Source organism: Neoarius graeffei, chromosome 6 (genome assembly GCF_027579695.1).
Source record: "Neoarius graeffei isolate fNeoGra1 chromosome 6, fNeoGra1.pri, whole genome shotgun sequence".
NCBI lineage: Eukaryota > Metazoa > Chordata > Actinopteri > Siluriformes > Ariidae > Neoarius > Neoarius graeffei.
Genome location: NC_083574.1, coordinates 22,251,921 through 22,270,412, shown reverse-complemented (window position 1 = coordinate 22,270,412; position 18,492 = coordinate 22,251,921). Strand labels below are relative to the sequence as shown.

Genomic DNA, 18,492 nt, shown 5'->3' with positions numbered 1-18,492 from the left:
GTAGTAGGTCTAAGTATTCATTAAAAACAAGGCGGAGGTTTTATTTAACAAGTATATTTAATATTGTTGGCCACTGTAACATTACGCACAGTACTTTGAACAGTAACACTGTTTAAATATAGGAAAATAAAACACTGTCCTTAAATAATGAATCAAATAAAATTAATTGCACATAAAAGTGAAAAAAAAACATTGTACTAAAATAAATCAAGCTGTATGGCAAAATATCTACTGTTCTTAAAGCGCTCAATCAGTGTCTTTTTAACATCGTCAGCCATGTCATTTATTCTCCTTGACACGGTGTCATTTGAAAGCGGCACCAAGTTTAACTCTCTGGCAGCTTTCTCTCCACACATGATACATGTCATCTCTTTGGCTAATGGTAAACACAGCAGTTCCCCAATTGTGTGCGGCTTACCGGCTCTGGCGATCAGGAGGCTGACACGATATGAAGCTTCCTGTGCTTTGGCTACGGGTGTACCATAGGACAGAATGGTGGACTTGGACTGCTTCAGTTCATCACGTTTTCGTAAAAAAAAAAAATCCATTGGTTTGTCCTTTAGTGCTGTGTATTTGGTTGTAAGATGCCGTTTGAGATGCGATGGTTTCATGGACTCATTGCTCAGAATGTCGCCGCATACAACACACTGCGGCCTGGGCAGCTCCTCTGTCCCGCTCCAAATGAATCCCAGTTTTATGTATTTTTCATCATACTTCCTCCTTACTGGTTTCTGCCGTTTGCTAGCAGTTCTGGGGCTGGTTTTGCCACTGTCGTTAGCATCCGCGCTCGGCTCACGCATGTCCTCTTCAGTTCTCCCTCTCTCCTGATCCACGCTCCCATTCGCGGATTTAAGCCACGACAGTAATTTTGTCGTACTCGTCATAATTAGCAAAGCCTTTTCCCACCTTTTCCCATCACAGCCTAGTCTACCAATGGCGGATAACCGTCTGTCAGCGGAACCGGCGGGAATGCGTACATGGCTACCCAGAAGCACTTGCAAACTTTTTTAAATTATTAACTTAATTTGTATTTCCTTTCATTTTCTTGTCATCGGTTGATAAGATATTTTCATCCATTCGGATATTATGGATAGTATTTCACTTTTTTTTTTTTACAACCCCGATTCCAAAAAAGTTGGGACAAAGTACAAATTGTAAATAAAAATGGAATGCAATGATGTGGAAGTTTCAAAATTCCATATTTTATTCAGAATAGAACATAGATGACATATCAAATGTTTAAACTGAGAAAATGCATCATTTAAAGAGAAAAATTAGGTGATTTTAAATTTCATGACAACAACACATCTCAAAAAAGTTGGGACAAGGCCATGTTTACCACTGTGAGACATCCCCTTTTCTCTTTACAACAGTCTGTAAACGTCTGGGGACTGAGGAGACAAGTTGCTCAAGTTTAGGGATAGGAATGTTAACCCATTCTTGTCTAATGTAGGATTCTAGTTGCTCAACTGTCTTAGGTCTTTTTTGTCATATCTTCCGTTTTATGATGCGCCAAATGTTTTCTATGGGTGAAAGATCTGGACTGCAGGCTGGCCAGTTCAGTACCCAGACCCTTCTTCTATGCAGCCATGATGCTGTAATTGATGCAGTATGTGGTTTGGCATTGTCATGTTGGAAAATGCAAGGTCTTCCCTGAAAGAGACGTCATCTGGATGGGAGCATATGTTGCTCTAGAACCTGGATATACCTTTCAGCATTGATGGTGTCTTTCCAGATGTGTAAGCTGCCCATGCCACACACACACTAATGCAACTCCATACCATCAGAGATGCAGGCTTCTGAACTGAGCACTGATAACAACTTGGGTCGTCCTTCTCCTCTTTAGCCCGAATGACACGGCGTCCCTGATTTCCATAAAGAACTTCAAATTTTGATTCGTCTGACCACAGAACAGTTTTCCACTTTGCCACAGTCCATTTTAAATGAGCCTTGGCCCAGAGAAGACGTCTGCGCTTCTGGATCATGTTTAGATACAGCTTCTTCTTTGAACTATAGAGTTTTAGCTGGCAACAGCGGATGGCACGGTGAATTGTGTTCACAGATAATGTTCTCTGGAAATATTCCTGAGCCCATTTTGTGATTTCCAATACAGAAGCATGCCTGTATGTGATGCAGTGCCGTCTAAGGGCCTGAAGATCACGGGCACCCAGTATGGTTTTCCAGCCTTGACCCTTACGGACAGAGATTCTTCCAGATTCTCTGAATCTTTTGATGATATTATGCACTGTAGATGATGATATGTTCAAACTCTTTGCAAATTTACACTGTCGAACTCCTTTCTGATATTGCTCCACTATTTGTCGGTGCAGAATTAGGGGGATTGGTGATCCTCTTCCCATCTTTACTTCTGAGAGCCGCTGCCACTCCAAGATGCTCTTTTTATACCCAGTCATGTTAATGACCTATTGCCAATTGACCTAATGAGTTGCAATTTGGTCCTCCAGCTGTTCCTTTTTTGTACCTTTAACTTTTCCAGCCTCTTATTGCTCCTGTCCCAACTTTTTTGAGATGTGTTGCTGCCATGAAATTTCAAATGAGCCAATATTTGGCATGAAATTTCAAAATGTCTCACTTTCGACATTTGATATGTTGTCTATGTTCTATTGTGAATACAATATCAGTTTTTGAGATTTGTAAATTTTTTAAATTTGTAAAATTTGTACTTTGTCCCAACTTTTTTGGAATCGGGGTTGTAAATTTATATTTAATTAAGTGATTCTTTGGCGTACCACTAGAATGGAGCCCGCGTACCACTAGTGGTACGCGTACCACAGTTTGAGAATCTCTGAACTAGGTCATTTTGAAAATTACTGAAATTAGACCAGAATGTACCCCCTAAATCCTCGCCAGGTATTTTTGGGGTTTTAAATGCATTTTTCTCAGCTTCTAGGCTACACAGAGGTTTGAAATTTGGTAAATTAACTCTCTATATGTTGCTATATGTTGGAAGAAAAACATAGAGCCTTCTATCTAGAAAATCCTGCCCATAGCTACTTCCTAAAAATGCTAAAAATTAAGAAAAAAAAGAAAAACACTCGCGAGTGGGGTTTGGGACCCTAAAAATACTAGAAAACAAATGTATTCATCTCGTATCATGACCTGGTCTTATTGTAAACCAGATTGCCCGGTCACTTATACAATGGGAGCTCTCTAAATAGAGTATTTACAGAAATATGGCAGATTCAGTTACATACCCCACAAAAAGTATCATATCTAAGACCCTGAATGGAAATGAAGCACAGGTAGTACAGGTCTGCAACTTGGTAAACAGTTACATTAATTCCATTACTACAAACATGTGAAGTGTCATCTTATTTGTGCATCATTCTCTTTTGTCAATCCCAAATCATCCATTTTTAATGCCCTCGAATTTGTTTTTGCTGTTACATGTACTCTACAGTTAACAAATAACTATATACTTGACCATGAAAAAGTAATTTAAGATCACAGATGCAGCACTCTCCTATTCATATGTTTGTCATGACTGATATTGGGTGTATTGTCTGTTTACAGTTGCATTTCTGACAGAGACTATATTTTAAAAATACATGTATACAATTTATATAACTTTTTATGTGATATTTCCTTCCTGTTTTCATCTAAATACACAAATTCAAGGGCATTAAAAATGGATGATTTGGGATTGACAAAAGAGAATGATGCACAAATAAGATGACACTTCACATGTTTATAGTGATTGAATTAATGAAACTATTTACCAAGTTGCAGACCGCTGCTACACTTCCATTCAGGGTCTTAGATATGATACTTTTTGTGGGGTATGTAACTGAATCTGCCATATTTCTGTAAATAGTCCATCTAGAGAGCTCCCATTATACAAGTGACCAGGCAATCTGGTTTAGAATAAGACCAGGTAGTGATAGGAGATGAATACATTTGCTTTCTAGTATTTTTAGAGCCCTAAACCCCACTCGCGAGTGCGTTTTTCTTCATTTTTAGCATTTTTAGGAAGTACCTATGACCAGGATTTTCTAGATAGATGGCTCTATGTTTTCCTACCAGATTAGCAACATGTAGAGAGAGTTCATTTACCAAACTTCAAACCTCTGTGTAGCCGAGAAGCTAAGAAAAATGCATTTAAAATCCCAAAAATCCCTGGCGAGGATTAAGGGGGTACATTCTAGTCTAATTTAGTAATTTTTCAAAATGGCATAAATAAAAAAAAGAATAAAACTTAGGATTTACATATTTTCATCAGTAGCTTCCACCATTAAAATAAAAATATTGCTGCAACCAATTTTCTATATATTGGGTCTTTTTGGCTTGGACTTACCCAGATTGCTTTCCGATAGATTGGGTGAAAATGAGCCCAACACACAATATTACTTACAGTAAAGATAGGCTTTCAGTTTTCCAAAATGCTCACTAACTGAAATATCTATTTTTTAGTCCACTTGTCATTATGATTTGTTTGCCACCTTACATAAAAGTGAACATAAATGCTGAAGGCAGACAGACAGGCATTGTGATCGAGTGTGTTTAGTTCTGACCATGGCCTGAGATGGCGCTGCTGTACTGTGCCGCTGCAGGATTTCCTCCGTCTGTGTGAGCTGCTCCTGAAGCTTGTCTCGGCTCTGTAATGCCTCCTCCAGTCGCACGTGCAGCTCGTCCACTGTGCTCGTTCTCTCACCAAGCTGATGCTCAAGTTTGGCCATGTGCCGCTCATATTCCTTACAGCGGTCCTCACGTAAGGAGAGTGCCCCTCGTAGGGATGTTGCCTCCTGAGACACACACAAGAGAATGAAGCGAGACAGGGAACAGACCACATTTATGCATCTTACTGCAGTCTGATCTGGCTGTGAGGGCAACTGTGTGTGTGGTGTTACCCGGCTGTGAGGACAGGTGGAGGTGGAGCAGGTGTGTGTAGGCTCATGGATGCTGCTGGACTTAAGCTCCTGTCTGAGCCGCTGATTCTCGCTCTCCAGGAGCTCCAGCTGCTTCTCCAGGTCTGTCGCCCCCTACACACACACACACACACACACAGTTGAAAGACTGTGCTGCTGTGGTATGTAAACTAGGTCAGGCTCAGTCTCAAAGTGTGGCAGGGAGCATCTCAGCTCTCACAGATAAAAACGAACAGAAAATAAATGACAAAAACTGAATGTAGACACCGGACTCACTGTTACTACAGTCCTGAAAATCACCTTATCTTAAGGAAACCTCTCCTTTTAGGGTTAACATTATAGTCCGTGATGATCACAAATGTTATCTGAAGCTAGCTGTTTTGAAATTCAAAATTCAAACAAAAACGAGTGAGCTGCCTCAGCTAGGAGCCTGCACACTGGTATTAAAGAAGGCGCGGTCTTGACTGACAAAGTAATTGACAAACAAGTGAAGACGTCAAGCTTGTCCTTATTGGTTGGATAGTGGCTGTTCATATCATCCCCCCCTCGTTTTCAGTTTGAGATCTGAGCATATACTTTGACCTCTACCAGAATACCTTACCAAATATTCTGAACTCTGTCATTAAAAGAATTAAATGAGTATCAGGATAAATTTGGGTGAGTATACTGTCGAACATCAGTATGATATTTTTAAAAAAAATATGAAAAACAGACTGTGTTGGCTCAGATTGGTCATGATTAAAAGGTAACTCCGGTGATTTATAGATGTTTGAGAGATCATATACAATGGCAATGCATGCTTACACTATTTACAGATATTTGCATGTTATACAATACAAAATGCAATATATGAAAGTGACTAAACAATTTGCTAGCAGTTATTTATGGGACGCAATATCTTGCATGCATCTAATCAAAATAGTGAAATAGTTTAGATATAATGCCCGAGATGAGATTCATGCTTTTGACTACCTCTCCTGACTGATAAGCTGCAGTGTGATGCACAAGCCTGAGAAGCAAAGAGTGTGAAGTTGTTTCTTTTAGCTAACAATTTGTGCAGTTTCTATAAATTACATAAATCTTGCATTCATAATAGTGAATGAATGATGGGCAGTCAGTCATTTCTTGTGGCAATGCATAACAAGAAGCTATGATTTTTGTGACAGGAACAAGGTTCTCTCAATTCAATGCCAAACATGTACAAAACAGGACTGTTTCTCCGTTCTCTAGTCTTTCAGAACTTTCGGCTCCTATCTAGCTTCTAGTGTCAATACAGCCCAAGTCTTATTTACCAGCTCAGAGCGCAGTCTCTCCACCTCCCGAGTCCGGTCCACCAGTTTCTTCTCCAGCTCCTCAATCTGAGAGGAACAGGCATACAAACACCACACAGTTTTACTGGTTACTTTACCACCAACAAACAATACGATGTGTGTGTACTAGTACATCAGGTGTGCGAGTGTTCCAATAACTACCCACTAAATTGTTAGACACTTTAGAGTAGCATGACCCTAATGACCATAACACCGTTCAATATACAAGCATTCAATGATTCTTTGCAACATATGGCAAAAGATATACTAAACAGTGTGCTGACTGAGAAATACCTTAAAACTAGAATGTAATGTAATGCGTTTCTTGTCCAATAATTATAATGATCCATTACATTCTAGCTGTATTTATATACATTCAGAGGAATTTACTGCCTTAGTTAGATTTAGTTAACCAACATTGCATGGTACATAAATCTCTAGCCCAGAGTAGCTAGTTAGCTATAACTGTCAGCTAGATTTTTTGGTACAAGTGTCAAGACAGTTCAAAACGAAAATTGTTCTTTTATTTAAGCCAACAAACTTCACACAAATGTTCCATGAACTGCATTCCATAATGAAAGATGTCCCATAATAATACTGGTGCACAAATTTATGTTTATATTATTATTATGCCAGGACATATAACTGACAAACTTTTATTACCAGCACATGCCTGCCGAGTGTGCACTGGTGTGTTCACCTGTGTGTGTAACCCTGTAATGAGAGCAAGCTGGTGCACTTCTTTATGCCGAGGTTGCGCGTGAACTTTCCTCTCTGTAGCAATATCAGGATAATCCTGCGGACGTGGAGATCCTGCACTCAATCGCCTTAAACCTATAAAACACACACACACACACACACACACACACACACACACACACACACACACACACACACACACACACACACGTCAAAGAGTCAGTGAATGCAACAAGATCACTTCTCACCTCTCTGCTCCACTACAGATTATACACAATCATGCACTAGTTCACTTACTCGTGTTGAAGTCACCTTGGCTTAGCTGGCTGTCCTGCTCAGGAATCTCTTGATTGGAGAGTGGATGCCCTTGACTTGTGTCTGATTTGGTCTGGTGGTCTTGACTGATCTGCGGTGTGTGTAATCGCTGTAGACGCCGCCTGTCGGTGGCGTCTTCGTTATGCAAACGAGCTTGGAACTCGCACACTTTCTCTTGCAGTGCCTGTGAAGCAGACAACACAAAATGGTTATATTACATTCTCTTCAGTGATGTATATATTCAGCAATATTGTGCAACTCTCAAATCATTGTCCTACTTCGTATCACATCAATACTAGGGATGAGACTTCTGCTTAATTTCAATATTCAAACATCCATATAGTTAATAAATTGGCTGATGTGATCAAGTATCACTTTCCCACTGCAACTATTGGCTGCTTTAAAAGTATCTTTCAATTGTACGTTCAAATCCCAATGATGCCACAGTCATCTGTGGTCAGGAGCCAATGAAAGAAAATCAGAGTAACACTCCTTGGTGAAAAGCCTCACAAGCTCTTTAAGGATCCCTGAGGATTGTCAAAGACCTGCCAAAGATCCTTAACGATAAGGATCTTAGAAAGATCTTCAAAGAACTTCATATGCAAAATCATTTGTAAAGATCCTCAAGGATTTGACAAAGATCTTTTTAGGATCCTATAAAGATCCTCATAATGATCCTCGCAAGGATCTTTGCAAGGATCCTTTAAGATCCTTGTTGAATCCTTGAGGACCTTTCAAAGATATTACAAGGATCCTTCTAAGGATCTTGTTAAGATCAGGATCTTTGTCAAAATCTTCACAAGATCACTGAAAAGTTCCTCCAAGATCCTCAAAGATTTAACAAGGATCCTTCAAAGATCTTTAAGATTTTGAAAAGGATCCTTTTAAGAGCTTAACTGGAATCCTCAAGGATTTAATCAGGATCTTGTAAGGATCCTTGTCAAGGTCTCTATGAGATCTTTGTTAGGATCCTTTAAGAGCATCGAGGATCTAATGAGGAGCTTTCAATTAAAAAAAAAAAAAAAGATCCTAATTCAACGAAATTGGCAAGGATAGCAATAGATTGAAACTTACATAATTATGATTCATAAGAATTGGATAAGGATATACCATGGAATCCTGAATAGCCAACATCTTAAAAGGATCTTTGAAAGAATCTTTCATAATTTTCAAGGTTTCAAAGATCTTGAAAGGATCAAGTTCTTTTTAGGATATTTTCAAGATCTTCACAAGACATTTGCATGCATCTCAAGATCAAGAAAGCAGCGGAAATCAAATTTATAGTCCATGGATCTTACAAAATACAGTGGAACCTCTCTGAAGTGAACATCTGGATGCAGTAATGCTTTCCATAACCGGAGCGGTTTGCTTTTGGGGACATGTTCTCATGAGTGATGGCCTAAAAATGCAAAGTTGGCCTCTCATAGGAACTAACAAACAACAAGATGTGTATACAGTAAATACAAAAACTCTGAAATATCCCTGGTGAAAATCTTTCAAGGATCTTCAAGGATCCGTAAAGTTCTTTGTGATGGTCTTTGAGGATCCTGTTAAGGATCTCAACAAAGATCCTCAAAAAGATCTTCAAGGATCTACAAAGATCTTTTAACTTCTTGCCAAGATCTTCAAGGATCTTCAATTTTCTTGCCAAGATCTTCAAGGATCTTTTAAATTCCTGCCAAGATCTTCAGGGATCTTTAATACACTTGACAAGATCTACAAGAATCTTAAACAAAACCCACATTCAATTCCAAACAAAACAATTCTTTAATGATGCTATCATAACACATCATGAACACAAAATTATGTTAAACATTCAGGAAAAAGCAAGCAGATGGCAACATAATATCCTCAACCTGTTTGCTTTTTCCTGAATGTTGAGTTCGAAGAGGAATAACACTTTCCTCAGAGTGCATTACTCTGTCCTGTGATGCAGCATGAGCAGCAGTTCTAAAACATGCATCTGGCTGGCTTTATATGTCTCGGCAGGCATGTGCTAGCCTTTACCTGCCTAGTTGATAGCTTTTGTACGATATTGTATGGGGAGAACTAGCTGGAGGCAGGTCACCAAATTGGGACAAATGAAAACATGAAACAGTCTCACATGTCCGATCACTGCATAACTGCTTCATTCTATACTTTAAAAAGTCATTTAAAAAAAAAGGAGAAAATGAGATGCTTGCAACTATCAAACAAAACATCAAGCACATTTACACACAGCTAAACTAGCAGAGTTGACTCGCAAAGAGCAGCACTATAGAGAACGTTCTCTGTGGAGAGAATCACAGAGAGGACAAAGAGAGCTCACAGCTAAACACAAAGAGTGAGAAGGGAATGTTAGTGGACGACCTGAAATGGGACCATGTGACTTTCTGTACAGGTGAGACGGTGCAGGGAGAGTCAAGAGACAAAACGTGAGTGCCAATCAGGCGGTGGTGTTTCTCAAGCTTGGACAAAACACAAGTCCCAGTTCTTTATTATTCTTAGGAGCTTTATGTAAGAATATTAAGAGATCAACAGTGTAGACTACCCAGGGTCCCTGAAAACTGATTTGAGAAAGAGAGTTAGGGAAAGGTTATCTGGGTAGAAGACTTTATTGCCATAGTGGCAATGATCAGACAAAGAAAAGCTATAAAGTGAACTGCAAGGCTTTACTATCAAGTGTGTAAGGAACAGAACATGAAGCAGCATGCTGTTATACAAAAGTGATCCATGCAAGAGTGGTGTGATGAGGTCTGAGGTGACACGGAGTTCCTGTTATCACCCCAAAGCTTGGACTGAAGCGATTTACTCTCTCTACACCATATTGATTTGCCAACAAGTACAATCAGCCTCAGTTCTGTGTCTGTGTAAGACAAAAAAAGCAGATTGTGAAATTATAGAGAAACAAGAAAGTGCAAACTCATCTGTCCTGAAAGACTTTCCTATGGTGGAAATCTTACTGACTGTTACAAAGTTCTGACACTGGAGACTCCTTCCCCGAATGTTAACAGAAAACTTCACAATATAAACAATTATACATTTTTCTTTGTTAAATAACACTTTAAAACTTATTAGGCTTAATTTATGCAGTTTGGATGGAGTCCACCATACAGATTCCTGGGCATTAGAATGCATTAATATAAACTTATCATTTAAATTAATAAGTACTATTGTCAGAGCTGCTGTTACAGAAAATTAAGCAACACCTTTGGACTAATCAAATTTGAGACTTCAAGTGTGGCATAATATTATATAGTACCTTAAGAACAACAGAGACTATGGAAACAAAAGAAGAGGAAGACGATGAAGACACAGAGCAGCACAATACTAAAACACAGCAGCACTTCACTGGAAGTCAGTCATGTTTAGTTCTGAATCAGAAACTTTAATTGCATAACTGAAAGTGTCAAATATACTCACACATGCCAGCTCTCTAATCTACCTGACTGAGTTGGAGTGTACTGTAGAGTTGAGTTAGCTGGATGGTACGTCAAATTCAAGAAAGAAATTTGTTTTGCTATGTGTTAACATTATAAACTGAGCCCGACTGAACATCAACACTGCAGGCCAAGTACACAGTTGTGACACATGCATGAGCGTCCCACGTCAAAGCTTTTGTGTTTGATCATAAAGCCACTCCATGTTCAAAGGAAAAACATCAACCGCTCAGAAACATGAACACAGCTGGGGAGCATGTGATCAATGACCAATCAGGGATGAGCATGAGATGTAAAGTGAAGAGACTGGAAACTTGGGCACGAAGAGCCCAGCTCATTCCTATTCATACTCACACTCTCTCTCTCACACAAACACATACAGAGTACAGACGCATGCACACAAATGCACATACAGGCAGGCAGGCACAGTCTCTCTCTCACACACACACACACACACACACACACACACACACACTTTGTGAGACATTTCAATGTCCTATAAGTACCTAATAAAGTGGCCACAGAGTAGTGCACGACATTTCCAACACTCACTTGGATTGGACATCATCTTTAGGAATCTCATATTTTATTAGAAAACTTTGATACAACAATTAAAAAAAAAATTACATTTAAATGCACATGCAGGGTTCATTTTGCCAAAACGGAACAGAACATGCAACATGTAAATCTTATGAAAATTTGAAATAGTGAAACCAATTTTGACAATTTTGTCCTCCTCCTCTTGAACAGGCTTACACCCTTTCAAAACACACTTTTACCCATTTAAATTTGCTCTCCTCTTTAAATAGACTAATAACATGGGATTGAAGTTAAATGAGCAATAGAGAAGCTGAAATTCCCTGAGGTTATTACAGCACAGCTAGTATGAGAAGTCAAACGGGCTCAAGATTTCAAGGTATGTAAATGTTACCTGTATGAGCAGCTGCTGGTCGGAGAGGGTGGGATCGGAGAGGTCTGAGGTCAAACGGCGGCGTTGGAGGACTGAGTTGGGCAGCGTCAGGAAGGAGCTTTCCTCCTCACCATCGCTGATCAGGAAATCCACTGAGCTTGCTGAACACACCCACACACAGTATATAATTGGGATGTAGCCAGATACAAATACAGAATAGGGAGCCACAATTTTCTTTCATATTTAATGAAAGCTTGCTGGAGACCAGAGGTGTGCATCGGGCCTCATATATGGTGGAACGCAAGTTTAAAAAAAAAAAAAAAATTGTGCAAGTGGGAAGTTTTCACTTTCATACAAGTACAAGCAAGGACAAAGACCAGAGAACAAGAGCTCCTACATCAAGCACTTCCAGTGTTTATACAGTCGTACTCAGTCACTGCCTGGTCAGTGTCGCAGTGGTTTAAATTAGACTAATGTTAATATTTTGGGAAATAGAACCAACTAAAGTTGTTTGGAAATATTGCACACAAGTGCAAACAAAACTGTGAGAGGGACTGAAAAACAGACCCCTTCATATCTGTAGCTTTGCAAATTATGAACTCGAGTGATGTACAGTGGTGCTTGAAAGTTTATGAACCCTTTAGAATTTTCTATATTTCTGCATAAAAACACACACACACACTCAACGTTCATTAACTCACTGAACTCAGGGACTGCACATTTCACTTAACCTCGCTCATTTGCACTATTCCGCACTACCTCACCTTAACAGCTATAAGTTTATTGTTTATACTGCTTATTTCATGTTTACCTGCTATACCTCAAGTGCCCTTGACACTTTTTTTTGCTCTAATTTATTTATATATATATATATATATATATATATATATATATATATATATATACACACACACACACACACACACACACGTGTGTGTGCGTGTAAAAAATAAATAAATTATATATATATATATATATATATATATATATATATATATATATATATATATATATATATATATATATACACACACACACACACATACACACACATTTTATACACACACACAAATTCACGGTGGCCCGGTCGCCCAAGGCGACTTAATGTGTCATTTGGCGGGTAATTCCTGTCACTAGGCAGCCCGGCTGGCTAGTTGAAAATAAAAAAATATATATGAAGCGAAGATTCAGACTAGGGCTGTGCGATATACCAAATATACTCGATATATCTCTGAAAATTCTGTGTGAGATACATACAATTATTATATCGTAACTATCGAGTATCTTATGGTTATCTGCCGACTTGCGTTTGTTTCGTGTTTGATGCGTTTGTTTAAAACCTTTTCCGGTGTTTTTCTCCCTGTCCCTCAGGCAGTACCGCGAGAGGCTGCCTAAGGGTTTAAAAAAAACAAAACAAAAACCAATAACAACGTCACGCACTCGCCAACCAATCCCAGGCAACATCTCGGTGCTGAAAGGAACTTGCCGCAAGTTGCGGGAAGATTTTCTAGTTTCGGTTTACAGTGCTGACTCAGTTCATGCAATCGCTGGTGTTGTATCGGCTACCGTGTAAGCTCTGTCAATTTCAGCGACAAATTAAAAATGGAAGCGGATGAATTGGTTCCTAAAAGAACTAGTAAGGGGTCAGTTATCTGGCATTTTTTTGGATATCGTGAGGAGGACGTGGAACAACAAATGCCAGTTTGTAAATTGTGCAAAAAAAAAAAAAACCAGTATCAAAATACTCGGGTCTTGAAATAAATGCACATTAGTCATGAACAATGGTAACTACTCTCGTGTTATTTTTGACAAAAGTAAAATTCATACATGAACCAATTTTGGCAAGTTGATTTTCTGTTTGGCTAGTTACTTTGGAAGGTAACTAGTCCGGCTGGCTGGTGAAAAAAAAAAATGAATTTCAAGCCCTGATTTTATTTAGAGAAAGAATTTAGTCTATGTCTAGTTCTTATCTAGAGTGTTTATACTGTTTGTATTGTTTATTCTCAATTATTCTATTTTCTATTTATTGCATTGCCTGTTTGCACCGTCTGCCCCTATGTCTTATTGTTTATTTAGTCTGTCTAGTTCTTATCTAGTGTTTATACTGTTTATATTGTTTATTTCAATTATTCTTATTTCAATTATTCTATTTTTTTATTTATTGCATTGCCTGTTTGCACCGTGGGTCAGAGAGGACTGAAATTTCATCCGTGCTGTATGTCGAGCATGTATAGCATATTTGACAAAGTTGACTTGACTTAAATATGACCTAAAATATCAGCAAATTTTCACACAAGTCTTACAAGTAGATAAAGAGAACCCAGTTAAACAAATGAGAAAAATATTATACTTGGTCATTTATTTATTGAGGAAAATGATCCAATATTACACATCTGTGAGTGGCAAAAGTATGTGAACCTCCAGGATTACGGTAGCAGTTAATTTGAAGGTGAAATTAGAGTCAGGTGTTTTCAATCAATGGGATGACAATCAGGTGTGAGTGGGCACCCTGTTTTATTTAAAGAACAGGGCTCTATCAAAGTCTGATCTTCACAACACAGGTTTGTGGAAGTGCATCATAGCACGAACAAAGGAGATTTCTGAGGACCTCAGAAAAAGCATTGTTGATGCTCATCAGGCTGGAAAAGGTTACAAAACCATCTCTAAAGAGTTTGGACTCCACCAATCCACAGTCAGACAGATTGTGTACAAATGGAGGAAATTCAAGACCATTGTTACCCTCCCCAGGAGTGGTCAACCAACAAGGATCACTCCAAGAGCAAGGTGTGTAATAGTCGGTGAGGTCACAAAGGACCCCAGGGTAACTTCTAAGCAACTGAAGGCCTCTCTCACATTAGCCAATGTTCATGAGTCCACCATCAGAACACTGAACAACAATGGTGTGCATGGCAGGGTTGCAAGGAGACAGCCACTGCTCTCCAAATAGAACATTGCTGCTCGTCTGAAGTTTGCTAAAGATCATGTGGACAAGCCAGGAGGCTATTGGAAAAATGTTTTGTAGACGGATGAGACCAAAATAGAACTTTTTGGTTTAAATGAGAAGTGTTATGTTTGGAGGAAGGAAAACACTACATTCCAGCATAAGAACGTTATCCCATCTGTGAAACATGGTGGTGGTAGCATCATGGTTTGGTCCTGTTTTGCTGCATCTGGGCCAGGACGGCTTGCCATCATTGATGGAACAATGAATTCTGAATTATACCAGCGAATTCTAAAGGAAAATGTCAGGTCATCTGTCCATGAACTGAATCTCAAGAGAAGGTGGGTCATGCAGCAAGACAACGACCCTAAGCACACAAGTTGTTCTACCAAAGAATGGTTAAAGAAGAATAAAAGTTAATGTTTTGGAATGGCCAAGTCAAAGTCCTGACCTTAATCCAATCGAAATGTTGTGGAAGGACCTGAAGCGAGCAGTTCATGTGAGGAAACCCACTAACATCCCAGAGTTGAAGCTGTTCTGTACGGAAAAATGGGCTAAAATTTCTCCAAGCCAGTGTGCAGGACTGATCAACAGTTACCACAAACATTTAGTTGCAGTTATTGCTGCACAAGGGGGGGGTCACACCAGATACTGAAAGCAAAGGTTCACATGCTTTTGCCACTCACAGATATGTAATATTGGATCATTTTCCTCAATAAATAAATAAATAACCGAGTATAATATTTTTGTCTCATTTGTTTAACTGGGTTCTCTTTATCTACTTTTAGGACTTGTGTGAAAATCTGATGTTTTAGGTCATATTTATGCAGAAACATAGAAAATTCTAAAGGGTTCACATACGTTCAAGCATCACTGTAGCTAAGGAACTGCCAAAGCTACAATTCACACATTAGGCTGACAGTGCTGTGGTTTCTATATCTGGATCCCCCCTTCCAGTGTTTCCAGGGGCATAATGCAAGGGCTTAAATTTAATTTTATGTTATTAAATACATAATAAAAAATAATGTATATAGCCTACCGATATTAGGTACACCTAACATACTTCAATTCATTGGCTTTTTCTATGATAATCAGAGTAGCCCATTAACAAACATACTCTGTTCATCTCCTCTCACTTTACTACAAATGTAATTCTCAGGTAAATATAGAAACACTGAATTGGTTACTGTAGATACAGGCTACTAGTCATGACATCTACAAGCTACACAAATGTAGATTTAGTTCATCTAGTTCTATGTAACAGACAGGTCCTGTTAAACAACCTAGCAATATACATTTTAACCAGTGACATTTGAGTTTGGGTGCACAAGGAAGTGTGTGAGAATTTGCTAAACTGGGTGCTTATAAAATTTCCCTTACTTCTTATCCACATTAGTCTTGTAACTCCAGTGCATAAATGAAAACTTCAAACACATCTTGGCTGATGATCTGAAATATGGGGAAACTTGTAATCCTTTTATGCTCTGGACAAACTATTTGTTCAAAGATGGAGAATGTTACAAACAAAAGGTGTACTCGTATCATGTGCTGATCAGCCTTTCCTTTCTCAAGCTGTCCCCTGTCCATCCATTTCCACAATAACAATTTCAAGGTCCTCCAGGGACCGTAGAAACAGGCACAGTGTGATAAACACAGTATGTTAACAGATAAAGGGCTTCTATGAGTGACACATTAACCCAACATGGGTACCTGCATGTGCACACGTGTCTCAATTTCTCAATCTACTGCACAAGGCTTCGGAGTCTTATCGGGGGGGAGACCAAGCCCTGACTATACACAAAACAATGTAGTGATTGAGACGGATTTCAGTTTCACCTGAAACTTTCTGTAATCTCTGCTAAAGGCTACAGAAACAACAATAATGGAGGAAACACACACACACACACACACACACACACACACTATTCAGAAGGTTGGTAAATTCAATAACACAGCAGATTACTGACGTCAAATAGAATCCATTGCTTAATGCTTTCGACATGGGAGGGGTGAACACAAGATACTCGCCATTCAAGTGGTTTAGGTACTGATCACATTATTGCTATGCAGAGCATGGCTAACTAAAGCCAGCTTTACACTTTTTTTTTTTTGAAAAGTTGGCCAAAGGTAACAAGCAGCAATGTTCCAGCAATGTCAGAATGTGACTACTATTATGATGAAAAAAAAATCTCTAAAAATCTCTAATGGAAGGATGGCATCGGATAGAGTCAAACTCATGGGACAGTTACAAATAGTGCTCATGGACTGAAAAATATACTATTTTAACCTTAAGCTCACTTTGAAGAATGTTTGGGAGCGCGTTTTCTGCAAGACTCCGGATAACCAATTTATGACATAAGCAGGACATAGTAATTTTCACAGGTATATTGTTGGGGGATTTTCATCAATTAACCCGACACATGAAGAACATACTTTAAATGCACATTGTTATAGAATTCAGCCAAGATTTTATTGGGAATGTATAACACATTGTGTAAAGTAATAATCGTAAAGGACTGCTGTACAAGTTTCTAATGCTAGCTGTTGGAACTATAGAAACTAAAGTTTAGGACAATCAGAGTGAAAGAATACAAGAGGAACACATCTGCCCTCTGACTAGCTGTTGCTCAACTCTGTTGCCACTTATTTGCATAAAGTTAAACTTTACTTAGATTTTTTTAGGTCACCAAGTCACAGCGATTTTGTCTCCAGGCGACTCGTCTGAGGCGATATTGCTCAGTGCATCCCAGCCATCATTGGAAATGATTGATTTCCGGGTGCTGTCGCTTCTTGCTGCTGGTGTGAGTGCAGGATCAAGAAATTATTTTCCAAAATCTTTTAGGTTTACAAATGATATAAAGGCAAGATGACACTTTTGGGAATATTACCATTCCCCTTAGATGTGTTGAATATCAGAAAGAAGAAAAAAAAACCTACACAGCTTAAATTTCACTTTTTCAACTGCTGCTCGTTCATGGGTTCAGCCAGATTGACAGACATCAATAGTGTATCACAGGTGAGGAGCTATGACCTGTGAGCTCTCCAAACTACCAGAGTGAACTATTTATATGGAATGTTTTTTGTTAATGCAGTAAACATGACCATGTTTGAACGCACATCATCACACTCTCTCAAGGCACATGCCAATGGGATGTTCTCACACTGTGATAATGTCTTAATTATGGTTTACGATATCTGCAATTTTTACAATATGCTAATCTCACATGGGTGTTTATACAGCTGGAATGCAGTGTCTCAATCTTGAAGGAGTGACCTCTCTGAGAAGGTTATATGCAATACTTGCTTTAATTTTGGTAGCTTACAAGTCAGTAGTTTTAGAGGAACAGTCTGACCTTCACCTGCTCACCTGTGAAGAATATTAGCCAAGACACTTGCTATCTGAACCAAAAACAAGGATGTGACAGCACTGAACTATACACCATAATGACAGTATGGGTTAAAATGTTTTGGTACATCATATACCGACTCTTATCTAATAGCTCTTTTGTACCAGCCAACGTCAGCAGCTCCACAGGACACAAATGAATTAATACGCACAAAAAAATAAAAAAAACACCTTAGCATTTTAACAAACCTCCTTCAATCTCTAAAGAGCAAGAGCTTTACCTCGAATAAGTATAAATGCTTTCCCCCTCATTCAGCCTGATATCCTTTCCTTCTGTCGCATTCTTATCCTCCACTCCTCTCCGACTAAGCTAGCCAACCACACACACACCTACCCTTGCTCACTTTCATTCACACACACACTTGTCATCTGGAAAAATGTCACCATACTGGTTTGAGCAAAACCACGTGAGCACACTCACCATCCAACGAGAGGTCTTTGTTCCAGAGCTCCTGGAGGCAGGGGGTGTGGCCAAGGTCCCATGTCTTCCTTGTGCCAAACATGACCGCCGGGCCAAGCAGAGCGTACCGCTAACAGAAAGGGGTGGCAAGAGAGAGAGAGAGAGAGTCAGTCACTGTGCTGCCTCAGTGCTTGGTTCAAGCTTTA

The 18,492-nt window shown here is 39.1% G+C and overlaps 1 protein-coding gene across 7 annotated transcripts in view; it reads right to left on the bottom strand.

The window, feature by feature from the left end:
• kifc3 (kinesin family member C3) overlaps positions 1 to 18,492 on the bottom strand; it is a 111,409-nt gene that overhangs the window by 23,861 nt on the left and 69,056 nt on the right. For 5 of the 7 annotated variants that reach the window (XM_060923426.1, XM_060923422.1, XM_060923425.1 and 2 more), the window contains 7 exons: positions 18,308 to 18,416; positions 11,561 to 11,700; positions 7,193 to 7,394; positions 6,897 to 7,030; positions 6,179 to 6,244; positions 4,869 to 5,000; positions 4,533 to 4,763 (listed from right to left, as the gene is read on the bottom strand). In XM_060923426.1, coding sequence (XP_060779409.1) covers positions 4,533 to 4,763; positions 4,869 to 5,000; positions 6,179 to 6,244; positions 6,897 to 7,030; positions 7,193 to 7,394; positions 11,561 to 11,700; positions 18,308 to 18,389 — 987 coding nt within the window. In that variant the 5' untranslated portion in view covers positions 18,390 to 18,416. Of the gene's footprint in view, positions 1 to 4,532; positions 4,764 to 4,868; positions 5,001 to 6,178; positions 6,245 to 6,896; positions 7,031 to 7,192; positions 7,395 to 11,560; positions 11,701 to 18,107; positions 18,232 to 18,307; positions 18,417 to 18,492 lie in introns of those variants that run through there. The other 2 variants (XM_060923424.1, XM_060923428.1) reach the window with 2 other exon arrangements.